This window comes from Rutidosis leptorrhynchoides, chromosome 11 (assembly GCF_046630445.1).
Source record: "Rutidosis leptorrhynchoides isolate AG116_Rl617_1_P2 chromosome 11, CSIRO_AGI_Rlap_v1, whole genome shotgun sequence".
In the NCBI taxonomy this organism is placed as follows: domain Eukaryota; kingdom Viridiplantae; phylum Streptophyta; class Magnoliopsida; order Asterales; family Asteraceae; genus Rutidosis; species Rutidosis leptorrhynchoides.
In genome coordinates this window covers 233460488-233480000 of record NC_092343.1, presented here as the reverse complement: position 1 = coordinate 233480000, position 19513 = coordinate 233460488, and the positions used below count along the sequence as shown (strand labels likewise).

General features: G+C 35.2%; 1 protein-coding gene across 1 annotated transcript; it reads left to right on the top strand.

Moving 5' to 3' along the window:
* Positions 1–17935: 17935 nt before the first annotated feature.
* On the top strand, positions 17936–19272 carry LOC139876252 (major pollen allergen Ole e 10-like). The gene is made up of 4 exons (XM_071863549.1): positions 17936–18040; positions 18478–18518; positions 18645–18882; positions 18962–19272. Exons 1-4 carry the CDS (start codon positions 17986–17988, stop codon positions 18994–18996), a joined length of 369 nt encoding a protein of 122 aa, XP_071719650.1. The 5' UTR covers positions 17936–17985; the 3' UTR covers positions 18997–19272.
* Positions 19273–19513: the final 241 nt, after the last annotated feature.

Genomic DNA, 19513 nt, shown 5'->3' with positions numbered 1-19513 from the left:
GGACACAAGTAACTGAAAAATATATTCTACGTTGAGTTGTACCACTGGCATACTTCCCTGTAGCTTGGTAACTAATATTTACAGCGGTATTGTAAACGCGAATCCTGTTGATAGATCTATCGGGCCTGACAACCCCAACCGGACTGGACGACCAGTATTCAACGGTTGCACAGTACTTCGTTTTGCGACTACACCTTGGTACGGTGTAGTAAGATTTCATATTAAAGGGAATATGCGACGTGATTAAATGTTAAGTATGGTTACCAAGTGCTCAACCACTTAGAATATTTTTATTGAAATGTTTATATACGAAATCTTGTGGTCCATTGTTATAACGCTGCTAGCAACAAACCTATATATCTCACCAACTTTATGTTGACATTTTAAAGCATGTTATTCTCAGGTACGAATTAAATCTTCCGCTGTGCATTAGCTCATATTAAGGATATTGTTTGGGACCATTTAAGCTATGATACAAGGACGTTGCATTCGAGTCATTGAAGTTCATTAAAGACTATTGTTATGCAAATAGCAGAATAGGTCATTTGGTTGTTATAAAATGTTAGGCTAATATGTCAACTCTCGATGTAATAAATGCAACGTTTGTAAAATGTATCATATAGAGGTCAAGTACCTCGTGATGTTATCAACTGTTGTAATTCGTTTTTAATCTACATGGACGATGTCCGGATGATTAGTTTCGGGTCCTTTCAGTTGGTATCAGAGCGTTGGTCTTAGCGAACCAGGCCTTGCATTAGTGTGTCTAACTAGTAGTTGTTAGGATACATTAAGTGAGTCTGGACTTTGACCGTGTCTGCCTGTCAAAAGTTTTGCTTATCAATCCTAGTCGGAAATCATCTGCTTATCATCCTTAGGGAACTGTCTGCTTATCATTCTTAAGTCTAAACACGTCTTACTGCATTTAGTGCATCGATAGTGTATAGACAAAATTCGTATCCTAGCGTATCTGTTACTATAGACATTGCCTGACGTGTTTCAAAGATTCTCCGTAATTCACGGGATTTTGAGTATTATAAATACATATGTAAATTATGTATTGAAGAATACCAAACCCAACTCCTATAATCTATTTAAACCAAAAATTCATTTCCTCGACTATACAAGATGAACTCCGCATCCAGTTCGAATTCCTCCGACTCCGACAGCTACGCTGATATGGATTTCCATTCGGGCTCCGAAGGCAGCGTCACTGGAATGGATCAACCAATTTCTCATCATCTATTCTGGATGAATTGGGGATGGGTTCGTAGTATACTAAATTATTGGAGACAAGAAGAAGGTGATCCCTTTCACCCACCGAATTGCCCCATTGGCGACGAACCTGAAGCACTTACCGGCGAACCTGTTCGAGAAACCATTTTCTCTCTCATTTCTCGAGTATCTCGTCACGATTATATCCTATCCCATATTTCGGATCTTGTTCATTCGCTCACTCCAACTGCCAATCATCCCGGTGTACTAGCAGAAATCAACGAACTTCGCGCTCGTGTGACGGCTTTGGAGAACACGGTGCGAAGGTTACAAACACCAACAGCAGCACCAGTAGCATAATCCGTACTACCATCGTCAACGCCGACAGTACCTTATTCACCCCAATCACAACCGCGCCTTAAATCTCAACATCACAATCTGTATCTCGAATATCAACATCACACGACTCAATATCTGTACTTCGAGTATGATCTTCATTCTATATATCGTTCTACATCGATTATCTTCGCTTTACGTATCGTATGACGATTATGTAATTTTTAAAGTCTTAAAGATTATGTAATCTAGAATTAACGATAAATCAAATGAGTTTAATATCTTATTGACTCATTAAATCTATGATTATCTCTGAAGAAAATATATATGCAAGTATATTTTCATAAAGATAGTAATTAAAAATTTCCTTCGTACAAACTATTAATGATGAAAATATTTTAACAGGTGGGTAGTACCCGAGGAATATTTAGAATTCACATTAATAAGTTATATTGTACATTCTTGAATCTAATTCAACAGTTATCTATTATCTTACTTATAACCACCGATATTCGTATCCGCTCACCTCAGAATAACCATTTTCAATCAAATTTCATATTCGGATTTTGACCTACCAAAATCCAACAAGTGGCATAAAGAAGAAAACATTGGACAATTAAAATGAATTAAAATGTTGATTGTAACATATGAAACTAAACAATTCTTCAAGCTTGCCACTTGATTTTATCTTAAACCTCATTCGTAACTTGACAATTACAATTCGCATTCAAATCCTTTCATGATTTCTGAAAACACCTCGACCGAGAAATGGAACCAGCCGCACCTCGTCTACGGAAGAAAGATTCCTGCATACAATTATGCACTTGAGAAACCTTCGAAACCAAAGTTATAAACTTATCCGCGTTGAATTCCTTATCATTCCTTGGTAAAAACAATCATATGATTCCTTTTCAATTAGCTAATTTTGTCACAGCTCCATTTTGACTTCTCAATGAGACTACTCCTATTATAACCTTGATATTTATACCTTGTCCTTTTGACGTCGTTACCAGAAAATCTTTTATATTTCACGACATCATCAGCAAATGTACCAGCAGATCGTCCACCCTTTGGCGAAATCCGCAATTAGCATTTTGAAAATTTTGCAGGACTTCCCCAGTTATACCTATAACATTTATTCCTAAGAAATTTCATACTGCGAATGTGAAGTTTCTAAAAACACCCTGAACTATGAAGTAGTTCTTGAAATGCTAACGAAGCAGCAAAAAAAAAAAAAAAAACTGTAAACGACTTTAACGGTCAAAAGTTTGATGACAAAGAATAGTAAGGTGGTAAAGCTGAAAAAAAGTTTGGAACTAGAAAACGGATGAAGCAAAGTATGAAAGAGGCTGTGGATAAATCACAGGGACTGAACCTGCTCTCAAAGAATACAAACGATTCCGTACCTGCTGAAACCGTCAGTAAGAACCCTACTCTTTATTCAAAACCTTGCCCGGATGATATTTTTCATCATCATCTTAGCTTAGATATTATAAGATATCTTCATTCGTTATACATATTTTTCATATTTCTGGAGATATTTTTACAACTATTCCTATCTGCGATCATTTAACTCTCCGTAACATCTGCGCTACAATATAAAAGAAACTGTGTTAGTTTCTAAATTCTGAAATCTCTAAGTTTAAAAATATGAATGTTTTGAAGTAGTGTTGGGAACTGATACATGAATTAGTATAATATAATGAAACTTGATCAACTTCATTATATTACAGTAAGTCATGTTAAGTTTCTAATGAAAGGTGATGATTCACAGTACCATCATCATGTGCCATGTTACACGGCTCTTACATTCTATCCAATCCCCAAACGTATTAAGAAAATATCGTCTTGATAGTTCTATCTTTCCAAGATATTCTGGTAATTTGACAAATCAAAATCGTGACATTACCATTTCTTTCTAAGAGCATTAATTATGTTCATTCCAAATTTTATACCTACGAATTCCGAACTATTGATCGCTTGACTCAAGGACGGGAAGAAGAAACGAAGGGACAAAGTCCCAAAATAGAAATTGGGGTATAGATCACAGCAAATAGGAGAGAATATTAACTATGGATGACAATGATTATGGAAAACAGAAGCAGGAGCATCGAAGTATAAGGAAAGATATCAAACCCAACAACCACCCAGAAACTACAAACCGTGTATATCAATACGTATGGAGACGTAAAGACACGGGAGAATTAGAAACATTATAATTCCAAGAAAATCATAAAAGTGAATAGATTCTTCTGGCGGTAGATGGAAGAGAAGAATGAAAGATATGAAAGTTAGAAGTATAACAAAAATCAGAACGGGATGAAGCATTTTAAAGGATACCTTAAAGTAGGAATTAAGGAGAAAGAGTAGAAGATGCGGGTTGTGAAAAATAAGGAAACAAAGGGGTGGATTTATAGTGAAATATCCGACAGAGAAATCAAAACAGATTACCGCATTAAATCAAAGAAGATTCTGATCGCCGAAGAACCAAATCTTATTACGTAAGATTTTCCCTAAATCCCTTAAATCCCGGATATCAATTCTAAACCACGTCATCAGTTAAAACGATATCATATTACTCATTCCACTCTCTTTTATGATAGCTTCGCTCGTACGCTTCACATGATCGAAATATTTTATCTATATCTATCAATAAAGATAAAACTTCATTATCACCTCATAATTGTCATGAAAACATTCCTATTGTTATTTATGACAACCTCTACCAAATTTCGAGGACGAAATTTCTTTAACAGGTGGGTACTGTAACGACCCGGAAATTTCCGACAAAATTTAAACTCTAATCTCTATATGGTTCCGACACGATAAGCAAAAACCCTAAAGTTGACCCGCACGTTTTCGATCGTTCTATACTTATAAGATTAATATTTACATAAATTAAACCTTACCAACATGATAAGTAATCCAAATTGTCGAGATTTATATTTCCGAAAAGAGTTTTACACAACGTTTGACCGTCTAGTTTGACCGACGATATCACGAACTATACAATATATGATAATTATACGTTTGCGTATATATATGTATATATACATATTTAACATGATTAATGAATGTTTTAATATCTCATTTTGTATTAATAACAATAAGTTATAAGTATATTTTGAAACTACTAACTTAAGTTTTCAAAATGATAACAATACGTAACGTTATTTGACATAAATACTTAAAACTTATAATATGTATACATATATAGTATAAGTAATGTATTTAATCACTTTTAAGAACTTAAATACATAAAACCATATAAGTGTATTCACAAAAGATAGCTATATTTGAATCCTCATTCCATTTTTCACAAAATTTCTATACGTATATTTAGAGTATTTGTACTCGTATCATACCTAGCTTCTATACGTATTTACTAATAGTAAATACATGTCAAATCACCACCTAACCAGCCATTGTACATGCCCTTAGGGCTAGGTAATTGTATTTGGAAGCAATTAGGACTAGATACATAAAATGATTACTTGAAAATTTTGTCCATATACTTAATGTAACATGTTTTTTTTTAGTATTTATACATGATCATTTTGGTTCATTTTTTACTTCAACTTTTTAGCCAAAACACACACATACTTTGAAGCCTTAAACACCTTCAACAATCCAGCAAAATTCCATGAAGATTTAGCTTCAAAAACCATACTAAAACACCATAAGAAAACCATACAAAAACACTTCAAGAAAACCTTCCAAGAACACCAACTTACTTCCAATCTTTCATCCACTTCCAACACCCTTTTGGTTCTAGATTTTTAATCCTCTTTTACAGCCATCTTGTCCTAGGAACTTGAGGTAGAATCTATGTTCATAACCTTATTCGATTCATATATATATAGCTATCTTATTTTGTGGTACAAAAGTTTAACAACAAGAACATAGTTTGAATGTTTTCAAACTTGTTTGCAAACTAAATAGATCCTTCTAACTTAACTTTTAAAATACTTCAAGACTTGTAATATAACTTATGTATATGCTAATTTAACAAGGTAAAACTTGGTTTTTCGAAGTATAAGTTTTTTTTTTAGAAAAATGGTCATTAAATGATTTTGTTGTAACAAAAATGTTTATCTTCATATGTTTCACTAAACTTTCATCTATGCCGTATGATTTTGAATACAAACCAAGGTATTTACAGTTCATAGTCTTATAGAAGAACTCGATCCAAGAAGATGGCAATTTGAATCAACGAAAACGGACTTGTAACGAAGAAATTATGACCGAAACAAAATTGGCTATCCTAGACATTTTCAACTTCGGGATTCATTGGAAAAATTTACATAAAATCACATACTTCTAAAATAACATGATATTTTATATACATGTACTCATAATTCAATTTCATATGGTTCAGGATCACCCGTAAGCAACACGAGAAGATTAATCATAAGATCCCATGTTTGTACGCAATACGTCATTTGACAACACCGGTACTTTATGTACGCAATACGTCATTTGACAACACCGGTACCGTGGGTCAAGATTAATCTCGACCAATACATTTATGATGGGGTTTTACGGGAGTTTTATTATTTCGTTAGGGGTTTTGTTTATTGCGGGTATATTAAACATCTAAAAATGAACCATTAAAAATTGAATTACTAACATCGAAACGCTAACTACGGACTAAGGAATTATTCAAAGTATTAAAAGTATTATAAATATATATACGAGACGTTTGTTTAAAATGAAAATATATTGATATATTATATATGGATAGGTTCGTGATATCAACCGGAAGACCGAGTCAAATTATATATATCTTCGAGACAACAGTGAGTATATAGTCCCTTTTAAACTCTAAATATTTTTGGGCTGAGAATACATGCGCTGTTTTTTATAAATGATTTACGTTATGGACACAAGTAACTGAAAAATATATTCTACGTTGAGTTGTACCACTGGCATACTTCCCTGTAGCTTGGTAACTAATATTTACAGCGGTATTGTAAACGCGAATCCTGTTGATAGATCTATCGGGCCTGACAACCCCAACCGGACTGGACGACCAGTATTCAACGGTTGCACAGTACTTCGTTTTGCGACTACACCTTGGTACGGTGTAGTAAGATTTCATATTAAAGGGAATATGCGACGTGATTAAATGTTAAGTATGGTTACCAAGTGCTCAACCACTTAGAATATTTTTATTGAAATGTTTATATACGAAATCTTGTGGTCCATTGTTATAACGCTGCTAGCAACAAACCTATATATCTCACCAACTTTATGTTGACATTTTAAAGCATGTTATTCTCAGGTACGAATTAAATCTTCCGCTGTGCATTAGCTCATATTAAGGATATTGTTTGGGACCATTTAAGCTATGATACAAGGACGTTGCATTCGAGTCATTGAAGTTCATTAAAGACTATTGTTATGCAAATAGCAGAATAGGTCATTTGGTTGTTATAAAATGTTAGGCTAATATGTCAACTCTCGATGTAATGATAGATTGCCTTTAAGAAATAAATGCAACGTTTGTAAAATGTATCATATAGAGGTCAAGTACCTCGTGATGTTATCAACTGTTGTAATTCGTTTTTAATCTACATGGACGATGTCCGGATGATTAGTTTCGGGTCCTTTCAATATACATACATATATATACATACATATATATATACATACATATATATATATACATACATATATATATATATATACATATATATACATATATATATATATACATATATATACAAATATATATATATATATAACTCGTCCCATTCATTCCAGGTGTTTTGAGTGACATGTGCGGGTGTGTTTCGCCTCGACGTTTGACCTTCAACAACTTTTTGCTTACCCTTTCCCTTCTTTGCCCTTGGGGATTACGGTGTAGGAACTTCTTCTTCAACGGACCGAGTGAACGATTGTTCGTTTGATTGATTCTCATTCGATGCCGACCCCTTTCCCTTCCGTTCCCTCTCCTTTTCCTTTTGCCATTGAATAATTGGGTATATGTATATGTATGTTAACAGTGTGTACATATATAGATTTATACATATATATATACACTGTGTATATGCGTATGTATATATGTATGCGTATGTTAATATGTGTACTTAAAATATGTATACTCGTTCTTGCGTTCCCGTCAATCGAATCTTCCGACACCATAATCCAACTCTCCGCCAATCGTAACTCGTCCCATTCATTCCAGGTGTTTTGAGTGACATGTGCGGGTGTGTTTCGCCTCAACGTTTGACCTTCAACAACTTTTTGCTTACCCTTTCCCTTCTTTGCCCTTGGGGATTACGGTGTAGGAACTTCTTCTTCAACGGACCGAGTGAACGATTGTTCGTTTGATTGATTCTCATTCGATGCCGACCCCTTTCCCTTCCGTTCCCTCTCCTTTTCCTTTTGCCATTGAATAATTGGGTACTCTCCGGGTGAAAATTGAGGTAGTCGTTCGGTTTCAGGTGGTTCGGGATACTCCTCGTTAAAATCGGACCAATTAAAATTGTGACCGTACATGTTACTTTCAGTATAAATGTAATTGGGATCTTTTGGATTGTTAGAAATGGGATTGGGAAACAATTTTGGTGAATTGAAAATGAATATGGGTGAATTGAGGAGTATATTGAAGAGTATATGTGTGAAAATGAGTATGAATTGTGTAGTATATATAGATGAAATAAATTAAATTTGGGATAAAAAAAGGAAAATAGCCGTTAAACGGCTATTTTTTCAAAAACCAAACTCCAATGACTAATTGACCACCGTCCCTGACACGACTTCGACCAACGACAGCGAGATCGACGCCGGTCCGATGTCGGATGACGGTCGATCTCATCGTCGATTTCCTTCGACGCCGAAAATTTTTTATACGATACCGTGTGCCCTAAAGATAAAAGGGTATTTTGGAAAATATCATGAAAATATAGTGGATCTATTAAAAATACATTTAAAAAAATCACCTCCCATATTTTATTTGTATATTGTTGATAAACATCCTTAATAACTACCTCACTAACATCATGTATCATTATTTAAAGCAGATATTATTTTCTTTAAGTATAGTTTTTAAGTGTATGTTTAAAAAAATATAAAAGGGTAAACTAATTTTAACGTCTACTATCTATCTATAGTTAATATTAAATCTCTATCCTTGTAATGTCATAAATAAGCAATTATCCTTTATAAAAATAAATTTAATGAAAAAAGAAAAAATTAGAAGACATGTAGATGATGTCATAGACATTAATTAAAATAAATTAATTAAAAAGAAATAGCAAATCTCTTATAACATACTTAAAATAAAATTTCTTAAACACAACAAAATATCATTCATTAGTCAACTTTTTAAACACAAAATATCTGATCACCTTTTTAAAATTATGATAAAACATCCACATGATCATATGTACAAACTTTAAAAAAACTATACAATCTTTTACAAAAGACTCCATTAACACATGTACAAACTTTGAAACATATTATACCACCTTTATATAACAATTGTAATTTTAATTTTTTTTTAATAAAAATAAAGAGACACTTGTTATTACTAATAATTATTATTTAAAAATATAAATACTCAATTTTAGAGCAAAATTTATTATTATTATTATTATATTATTATTATTTAACTATGTATTTTTACTAGATTAATTACGTTATATATGTATACAAAATACACGTCTCAATAAAATGTTGTAATGTAGACTTTTATGACAAGGAAAATAGCAATTGTGATGAAAATTGGAAGAAGGTCGTGGGAGAATAAATGTAGTTCATTTATTCTGATCAAGTTAAATATATCAATATGTTTGTAAAAAACAATTACAAGTTTCTTAGTCAGAATATGTGATTCCACGGGTCATTTAACTAAATGACTTTAATATTTACGTTCACTTAATACCTAAAATATATCATTAAACTATTTCATTGAAACAAACCCGTAAATTCACGGGTCATTTCACTAGTTATTATTACAATATTACTAGGATGATCAGGGTCAACATCATCACGTAATAATTAGTTTAAGCAGAATACGTGATATATACATATTTGCCTTAAATTATATAAACTTGGAAATTCTCGATCATCGTTAGCCAATACATCATAAACAAAAAAAGATGTTAATTGCGTGCTTACATTGATTAAAATGTTTAAAAGTATAAAGCCCATGCCGAAAGCTTCAAGTTCATGGATCCTAGCTGTTAAAATAAAAATAAGAATAGAAATAATTAAAAATAGATATAGTTATCTTCCTTTTATCAAAAAACGCTCTCTGGAATATGAAAAGTCTCCACCGCTTCCTTCTCCATTCTCCTTCGCCGGTGCAATTTTCCGGTAACAAGCTCTAGTTATTTTCTATTCATTGCTTCTGTTTTTTTCTATCTTATTTCGTTCTCCTGTATTAGATCTACCTCCCACCATGTATCCTCTCCACACATCCCCTTTCACACCTAAAACGGATGACCGCCGCCCTTACACCACCGGCACCTCCACCAGCCACATCCATTACCGACCCATCAACGAAGGCATTTGGGTTACTGTCGACCGGAATAATCGAAAATCATCAAACATATCCTCCAATAATTCTGACCTTCATAACACCAAACCTATCAACACCAAACCTATCAACACCAATCTAAACTCTTCTTCGAATCTTATTTACAATCAGTTTAAACAACGGGAGGCCTCTATCAAGTTAGTCAAACAATTCGGAAACCCTAAAACCAACACATCTACACCACTGAAACCTATTGATAAATCCCGTATCACCTCCTACATGTTTCATAATTTCCCCGATAATTGGACCTCGGTCGACTTTTGGAACATTTTTAAACGTTATGGCAATATTCATGAAGTCTACATCCCTAACAAAACTCTTAAAAGTGGCAAAAAATTTGGGTTTGTTCGGTTCATTGACGTTCCCGAGTATCATAAGGATTCACTTGCAAGACGCCTATGTCTTGTAGTTGCCGGTGATTTTCTTCTCAAGGCATATAAGGCATGGGATAACAATCCTAAGGGCAGCAAAAAACCTATTCCACAACAAAACAATAAACCCTCAAAACCCCTTTATACTATACCGAATACCTTCAATACTAAGGATAACCGAAGCTACATGGAAGCCACTTCAAACAAACATCCGTCTTCTGCTAATTTTCCATCCGTTAAGGTAAACTTGAACGAGCCTCTAATCGATCTTTTGGGTCATGCGGTTATAGGTAAGGTAAAGGACCTTGAATTTCTTGAATATTTTCATGAGATTTGTCAAAACGAAAACCTTAACGGTTTTTCTATCAAATATCTCGGGGGCCATGACATTATGCTAGTATACGATGACAAACGACCGGCCCTTGACATGCTTAATAACCCGGGGCATCCTTTATGGAACTGGCTTGACGATATTACCCCTTGGGATCCGGAAGAGTACTCAAACTCAGGTCGTTTAGCTTATATTAATATCTTTGGTGTCCCGATCACTTGTTGGTTAGAGTCTACTTTCCGTGATATTGCAAGCAATTGGGGACAGGTTATCGAAACCTTTAACTGTTCCATTACCAATGACAGCAACCAAGATCTTTCACACGGTTCGGTTATCATCAAAACTATGGATTTTAAACCTATAGATGGGCAAGCTTTTGTTATACATGGTGAATCCAAGCATGCTACGGTTTTTGTTACCGAAGTACAAAATTTTTCTATGTTTAACTATCAAGAAGATTCGCCATTTGAATCTAATTCGGATAACGGGTCGGACTTTAATGAACCAGTGTCGGATGAAGAGTCTAATATGGAGGAAGATGACCTTGTCGACAACTTTCCACATTATGCCCCCACGGATCATAACCAAGATAAAAAATACACTGGCAATTCAGACCATAACTCCAGTAATGATTCGAAGGGAAATTCTAAATCCTCAAATTCACAAAAACGCATGGACACCTGCAACATCAACAACTATTCAGCTACTATCAACCTCGAACGTCCCAAAGCTTCTGTCCCCTACTCTGATGCACTTCATGATGATAAAACCGATCCCATAACCAACCCAGATGATACTGATCCCGTGTCCCATTCTTCCAAAAATCATAACGTTACACCAAATAACTCAATTAACTCTGACCCACCTGTATCCATTGCGTCGCCAAGCCCAACCAATGAACCTATTCCCACCGATGTTAATTCAAACGAGCCCACTATTCAGCCCATTACCCCCCACTGCCATATTTCTAGCCCATCATCTAACTGCCCAGGTACCCCCATCGATAAGGTTAACCACGATCCTACCTCTTCTGATACACATATCTCTGAAACGGCTCCAGACGCTCCTATCTCCCCTAAACAGCATCATCATATTTCGCCAGTGGCACTCATGCCTGATCCACCTCCTACTCACACCCATATTGACCCCTCCGATCCATTTAACCTAGACGAATTGATCTCCATAGGCAAAGCCATAACCAAAACAAAAAAAAAACCCGCTGTTCGTGCAAAATCCACTTTGATTCCAAAAGACAAAGATCAACCGTTCAAAAGAAGCATCAAAGATGATATCCTTAAGGCAAACCCATCACGTCAAATCCCCCCTGAGGTCCCTCATCCTAACCCAAAAACCCGACCTAGATCAAACATGCTTTACATCAAACATCTCGCCCGGAGTGGACAAAAACTAAGGTTCTCACAACTAGCAAATCGCGGTAAAACGGCATCTGGCTCATCAAAAGACGCTAGTATTGACACAAATGAATTCGGGCAAAGCATCGGTATTCGTTGGAACTCAAGGTAACTCGATCCCTCTCTCTCGTCCTTACTTATTGTTATAAATGTGTACGATTTCTCTTAATATCCGGGGTATTGGGCAATTGGGTAAAATTAGTTGGCTAAAGCGTATTTGTAATAAGGAGAAACCCACAATTTTAGGGCTACAAGAAACAAAATGTGAAAAAACTGAGGATAATATTATTGAATCATTCTGGGGTAATTCGGATTTTAAATTTGTACAAAAAGACTCGGTCGGTGCCTCTGGAGGTATCATTACGATATGGGATTGTAACATTTTCTCCTTCGATTATGCTATTGAAGGAGAATTTTTCCTGGCAATTTGCGGATCATGGGCGGGTTATGATTCGAAGATCGCTCTTGTCAATGTTTACGGCCCACACTCCTCCTCCAAAAAACTCAGACTCTGGGCTGAACTCACCTCTCTCGTAAACTCTCTCACGTTCCCCTTCATCATTTTCGGCGATTTTAACGAAGTTAGAAACATTTCGGAACGAATGAACTGCGAATTTAACCAACATTGGGCTAACAATTTTAACAATTTCATTAACAACTCCGGACTAATCGATTTGCCCCTAGGTGGGAAAAAATTTACTCGAATCTGCATAAAAAAAATGAAGTTTAGTAAACTAGATAGGTTCCTTGTCTCTGATGATATCTTAAAACTATGGCCCAACATATCTTCCAAAACTCTAGATCGTGACCTTTCGGATCATTGTCCCATCCTCCTTAGAAATACATACTCAGACTCCGGACCTAAACCTATTCGCGTTTTCAACACATGGCTCGAGCTCAAGGATGCCGATTCTGTCATTGCTCGGGCATGGTCAATCCCAATGACCGGTAACCGCCCCGATTGTATATTCCGTAACAAACTCAAAAATGTAAAAATGGAACTCAAAAAACATAGTACACAACTCGATAACATTGACTCCCAAATCCTAGATCACCTCAATGCCATTAATGAATGGGAAACTATAGCCGAAACTAGACCCTTGTCCGAAACTGAGAAAAATAAATGGCTAGATGACAAATTTGCTCACATTGAAAAAGAAAAAATCAAAACTAATATGCTAAAACAAAAATCAAGAATTAAATGGGCTCTCGAAGGTGATGAAAACTCGAAATACTTCCACAACTACATTAAAAAACGCACAAGTAAAAACAACATACACGGCATCTCCATTAATGGATCTTGGATCGAAGACCCAAACTTCATTAAACATGAAACATTCCTCTATTTCAAAAATCTTTTCAAATCAAACAACCTCAGCAATCACTGCCTCTTTGACAATGCTCCCCGCCATCAATACATCTCCCCCCAAGATAATCTCATTCTCGAGTCCGAACTCCATGAAAAAGAAATCTGGGATGCACTCTCCAACTGCGATAGTTCAAAGGCGCCAGGTCCCGACGGTTTTAATATGAAATTCTTCAAAAAATACTGGGATCTTATAAAACACGACCTCATTAAAGCACTCGAATGGTTTTGGACCAACTCTGAAATCTCCAAAGGATGCAATGCTTCTTTTTTCACCCTCATACCTAAAAAACCTAACCCTATCGGTCTAAACGAATACCGTCCTATTTGCCTAATTGGTAGCTATTATAAAATTCTGACCAAAATCCTCTCTAATCGTCTCGCCAAAGTTATTCACAAGGTTGTTGGGGTTGAACAAACAGCCTTCCTTAAAGGTCGCAACATCCTAGACAGCGTTCTTATTGCTAACGAAATTATCGATGAACTTAAACGTAAGAAACGCAAAGGTCTAATCTTTAAAGTCGACTTTGAAAAAGCTTTCGACTGTATCGAATGGGACTTTCTGTTTAATACCATGCACCACATGGGATTTGGCCAGAAATGGATTAACCTCATTCGTGCATGTCTATCGTCCTCATCCATTTCCATCCTCGTTAATGGCTCCCCTACATCGGAATTCTTCCCTGAAAGAGGCATACGCCAAGGAGATCCCATCTCCCCTTTCCTTTTCATCATCGTTGCCGAAGGCCTCAACATCCTCACTAAACGTGCTCTTTCTACCGGTCATATACGCGGTATCAATGTTGGAAATGACAATGTCACTGTCACCCACCTACAGTATGCCGACGATACTATTTTTTTCGGGGAATGGAGTAAAAGGAATGCCAAATGCATTTCCAAACTTCTTAAATGCTTCGAAAAAATTTCTGGTCTCAAAGTCAATTTCCGAAAAAGCAAACTCTACGGTATAGGAACTTCCCCTTCAGAAACCGAAGACATGGCAAATTATCTCAATTGTTCCACCGGTACCACTCCTTTCACATATCTCGGCCTCCCCATTGGCATCCCCACATCACATCCTTCATCTTGGCACCCTATCGTGGAAAAGTTCGACAAAAGATTATCCGATTGGGCGGCCAAAACCATTTCTTTTGGCGGCCGACTCACCCTCATTAAATCCATACTAAGTAGCATACGGCTCTACTACTTTTCTCTCTTTCATGCACCTTCCTCTATCCTTAATCTCCTTGAGGCTAAAAGGCGCAAATTCTTTTGGGGAGGGACATCTACTGAAAATAAAATTAATTGGGTAAAATGGGATCAAATTCTTCTTCCTTACGAAAATGGTGGACTAAATGTGGGCTCCCTTTTTAGCAAAAATATCTCACTACTATGCAAATGGTGGTGGCGTTTTAAAAATGAGGAAAATGCGCTTTGGGTTAAAATTATTACTAGTATATACGGGAAAGGGGGGGGGGTTGGAATTTAACGTTTCTTGCAGGAACATTTCAGGTCGCACTGTTTGGAAGGAAATCATTAAAGCTGGCAAAGTCGCGAACAACTCCGGGACTTCATTCTCATCCGCCATCACAAAATGTCTCGGAAAAGGTGACAGCATCAAATTCTGGCATGACATTTGGTTTGGGTCGGAATGCTTCAGCACACTTTTTCACAGATTATACATGCTCGAGCTCAACAAAGATGCAACTGTCGCTGAAAGAATCACGCAAACCAACGGAATTTCTCTTGGTAATTGGTGTTGGTCACGTTCTCCAAACGGCCGTATGCTCAACGAACTATCGGAACTAAACAATATTGTATCCTCCATTACACTATCAGACAAACCTGACTCATGGAAATGCACTCTTGATCCTTCGGGTACTTACACCACCAAATCTATGGCAAACTTGATAAACTCCCTTAAGCTTGGTGGTAACGCTCTCACCACGACGATTCCTCGCAACAATCTACTCCCCCAAAAAGTCTTCATCTTCATATGGAGAGCATTTCAAAAAAAGCTACCGGTCCGTTCCGAATTAGACAAACGCGGCACTGATCTCGACTCCATCTTGTGCCCCTTATGCGAGACGGACATAGAATCCGTTGAGCATACTCTTGTCCTTTGCCCAAAATCGGCTTTAATCTGGAAACACATACTTGATTGGTGGGACCAAGACACTTCAATACTATCCAACTTAAACGATGTTATTATCAATAATCAAGCCTTTGCCCTCAACAAATATGGATCTTCACTATGGCAAGCAACCAAATGGATTACATGCTACATAATCTGGAAACATAGAAACTTAATTGTTTTCTCCAAAAAAGTTTGGTCCCCTGCCTCGATCCTCTCCGAAATTCAAACTCAAAGTTATAGCTGGATCTCCAAAAGATTGCGCAAAAAGAAATCTATCATGTGGCATCAATGGCTCATTAACCCTTCCTTCTTCGTGGCGGACCCTCCACATCGTGTCGGTATCGGCTAATATATTCCCTACACACATATGTAGCCTTCGAATTCTATTTCTTCTACTGAGGGTTTGATTAATCGGGTTAGTTTGCTGTAACTTTGTTGGCGCTTGATCGTCACTGTTACTCTCTCTACCCCGGCTTGACGTTTCAAGTTCTTATTCCCTCTTTAGTTTTTATAGTATCCGTCGGCTACCCCTCGATAAATAGACTCCTACAAATTGTATCTCCATCTCAATTGTATAGTTGTGTATAGGGACTTGTAATTAACTTTCCATTAATAATAATAATTTTTGCTTTTCAAAAAAAAAAAAAAAAAAAAAAAAAAAAAAAGAATAGAAATAATTACCAATAATATTCCGTTACAATAAATTGTTACAAACACACGCAAAAACCCTTAAAATACTCATGTCTTCTAGTGTAAGTGAAAACAAAAATCATCCCTTATTCTGCAATGACAAAGACCTCCCTAAAATAAGACTAAAAGTAATGTAACTAAAACTTTAATTCATTACATTTTAAATCAAATACGTAGTATCATTTATCTCACCATCTTCTACATAATAACTAAGAAATTAACCTATCATTTAAAACAGATATGATATTTTTACCGTTTAATTTGAGAAATCAATTAGATTTTTTTTAGCAAATTCAATTCCTAAATTTAAGTATCTAAATATTATATTACTAGTACATTATAGTTCTAACAAAAATAATTAAAAATTTAATCAAAATGAAACACTGAAAAGTCAAAAGTGATTAATCAATTACTTACACGGTACCTCTTCTTGATTTACATGTTTGTTAATCCTTTCATTGTCTTTAAAAATAACATTAATTAATTCACCATACATATACATATACATATACATATACATATACATATACATATACTGGCGGAACTTGACTCCGACTCGAGAGGGGGCGAAACTAATTAAAGGGGGTAAAAAACTAATCGAAGGGGAGCAAACACTAAAAAAACCTTATTTTTTCGTAAAAAAAAAATTTTTTTTAGTGTAAATTTTTTTTTTTTCGAAATCGAGGTGGGGCGGATACCCCTTTTGTCCCTTAAAAGCTCCGCCTAGGGGTGTTCATCGGTTCGGTTTTCGGTTTGTTCGGTTTATTCGGTTCGGTGTATTCGGTTTTGAAATTTTTTTGGGCAAAACCGAAAACCGAACTGAAAACCGAATTCAAAGTTAAAACCGAACCGAACCGAAAACCGAATTCAAAGTCGGATTCGGTTCGGTTTTCGGTTAAAACCGAATATTATGAAAAATCTGAGAACGATGGTAGTTTAACTGTGGCGTTACTGATGTCTTAGTTATTTATATCCTAAAACAATGATGTACTATTAAATTATCAAGAATTTGATGGTTTATTAATATTTACAGCTATATATGACGTTACTGCTTCTTTTATTGAGAAGAAGAACATAATAATTTGAGTAACGTAATTATAACATAAGCTACAAAATCGGCATATGGGTGAGAACATATTTTATTGATTGGATCCCAAATTATAATAACATTAAAACATAAATGTACAAATTAAATATATAGAAATTTTGAATTTGGTTTTGAATTCGGTTTTCGGTTAAACCGAATTCGGAATTTTCAAAACCGAAAACCGAACCAAAAACCGATTTTAAATTCGGTTTCGGTTTGACTCGATCCGAAAACCGATTTTCAAATTCGGTTTGGTTTTTTTCCGGTTTGGTTTCGGTTTGGTTTTCGGGTTCCACGGTTTCAAACCAAATACTGACCACCCCTAGCTCCGCCCCTGCATATACATATACATATAATACATAATACATATAAATATAAATATTAATTAAATCCCATTGCACATACTTTAAATTTACAAATAAAAGCTCTATAAAAGCCAACACACACAAACATTCATTTGCATTCTCATAACTGTCGTAAATTAATCACCATATCATGGCCATCACATCTCCTCAAATCTTCATCTTCTTGTTCTTCTTAATTTTCTCAGGTACAATTTTGACGTTTTGAATTTTATTTTCATAATAAATAAATTTGTTTCATCTCCTCAAAGTAGTAGCATGTACAGAAAATATTTCTTTACAAATCATGTGTACAACTCACCCTCCACGCGCGAGTAGCACGAACTGCGATTTTTTTTTTTTATCCATTTGTTTCTTTACAAATTAAATCATGTCGTCTATTTTTTAAGTGTTTACGTTTACTCCTTGCTGGATTGTATAAATGTGTGTGAGTATTTGTCATTTTGAAATGTGTGAAGATTGAAACAATAACCTAGTTTCGAACCATTATATCAAAATAGACGTTTAATTAATAAGAAACGTAATCTAAAACACCCTTATACATTGTTTATGCTTAAAATCTGTATATGTAAATATATAATATAATATATAATTTGTGTATATTGTTGTTATTGGAATTTTGTAGGTAGAATATTAAGACATGTAATAGTGCAAGCAGACGGACAGGTGCAAATAATTCTTGATTTTTTACATTATCTTTTTCAAAAATAAAATAAAGAACAATATTTATGAAATTATTGCAAAAACAAACAAATTTGTCATCTAACATTTATTGTTGAATTGTTTTTTTAGGGTTGGTGTGTAGCAAAGCCATCGTCTTCCGAAGAAGAACTTCAGTCAAACATTCACTATGTTTGCGTGGAAACGGGGATGAACTGTAAGATAATTCAACCTGGTGGTGCATGTTATGAACCTCAAGCTACCATCAACCATGCTTCGGTTGTTATGAACTTGTTCTACCAAGCACACAACCGAGACATTTGGACTTGTGATTTCACTCACTCCGGACTCATTACTACAAATGACCCAAGTATGATAAAGTTTCATTATGAACTACCTGTATTTTATTATGTAAGGTTGATCAATAATATTGTGGTGATATTTTGCAGGCTATGGTAATTGCAAGTACGAATACCACAACTAAGCGTTTTGTATGGCTCAGCTCGTTGTCGATTATCTATATGATTTATATTACATCTTTCTTATGTGTCTAGATCCCTTGGAAATATTGTGATTTATCAATGGATTTCATGAGGGTATAATAATATAAGCCATGATTTGTCTCATTAGTGTTCACTAATTTGTGTTTATTGAATGGGTTATATAAGAAAAATAATTTGTAAGTAGGTGCTGGTCTCGTATAAGCCCATTTTCTAAATCAGCCTACTTTTGGCCACTATTTTTAGACTTTTTTTTTTTTTCAGTTAGTCCTTGTATTATACCTCATATTACTAACAACGTTCTTCGAGTTTTTTTTGCCTTTAGAATCCTTTGTCTTTTAAAAAATTTGCAATCAACATCCCTCCATCTAAATTGCATTAAAAATGTCTATTAACCCTTGACAAGTGTCTTGCATGTGAGGGTAAATTCGTCTTTTTACTATTTTCTTCACTAAAAATGAGAGACCACCGGCGAAAAAAATTATTATAATTATATGTTTT

Coding starts and splice junctions, on each gene's coding strand:
- LOC139876252 (XM_071863549.1), top strand. CDS start 17,986: ATGGCCATCACATCTCCTCAAATCTTCATCTTCTTGTTCTTCTTAATT. Junction 18,041..18,477: donor GTTCTTCTTAATTTTCTCAG/GTACAATTTTGA, acceptor GGAATTTTGTAG/GTAGAATATTAAGACATGTA. Junction 18,883..18,961: donor CATTACTACAAATGACCCAA/GTATGATAAAGT, acceptor GATATTTTGCAG/GCTATGGTAATTGCAAGTAC.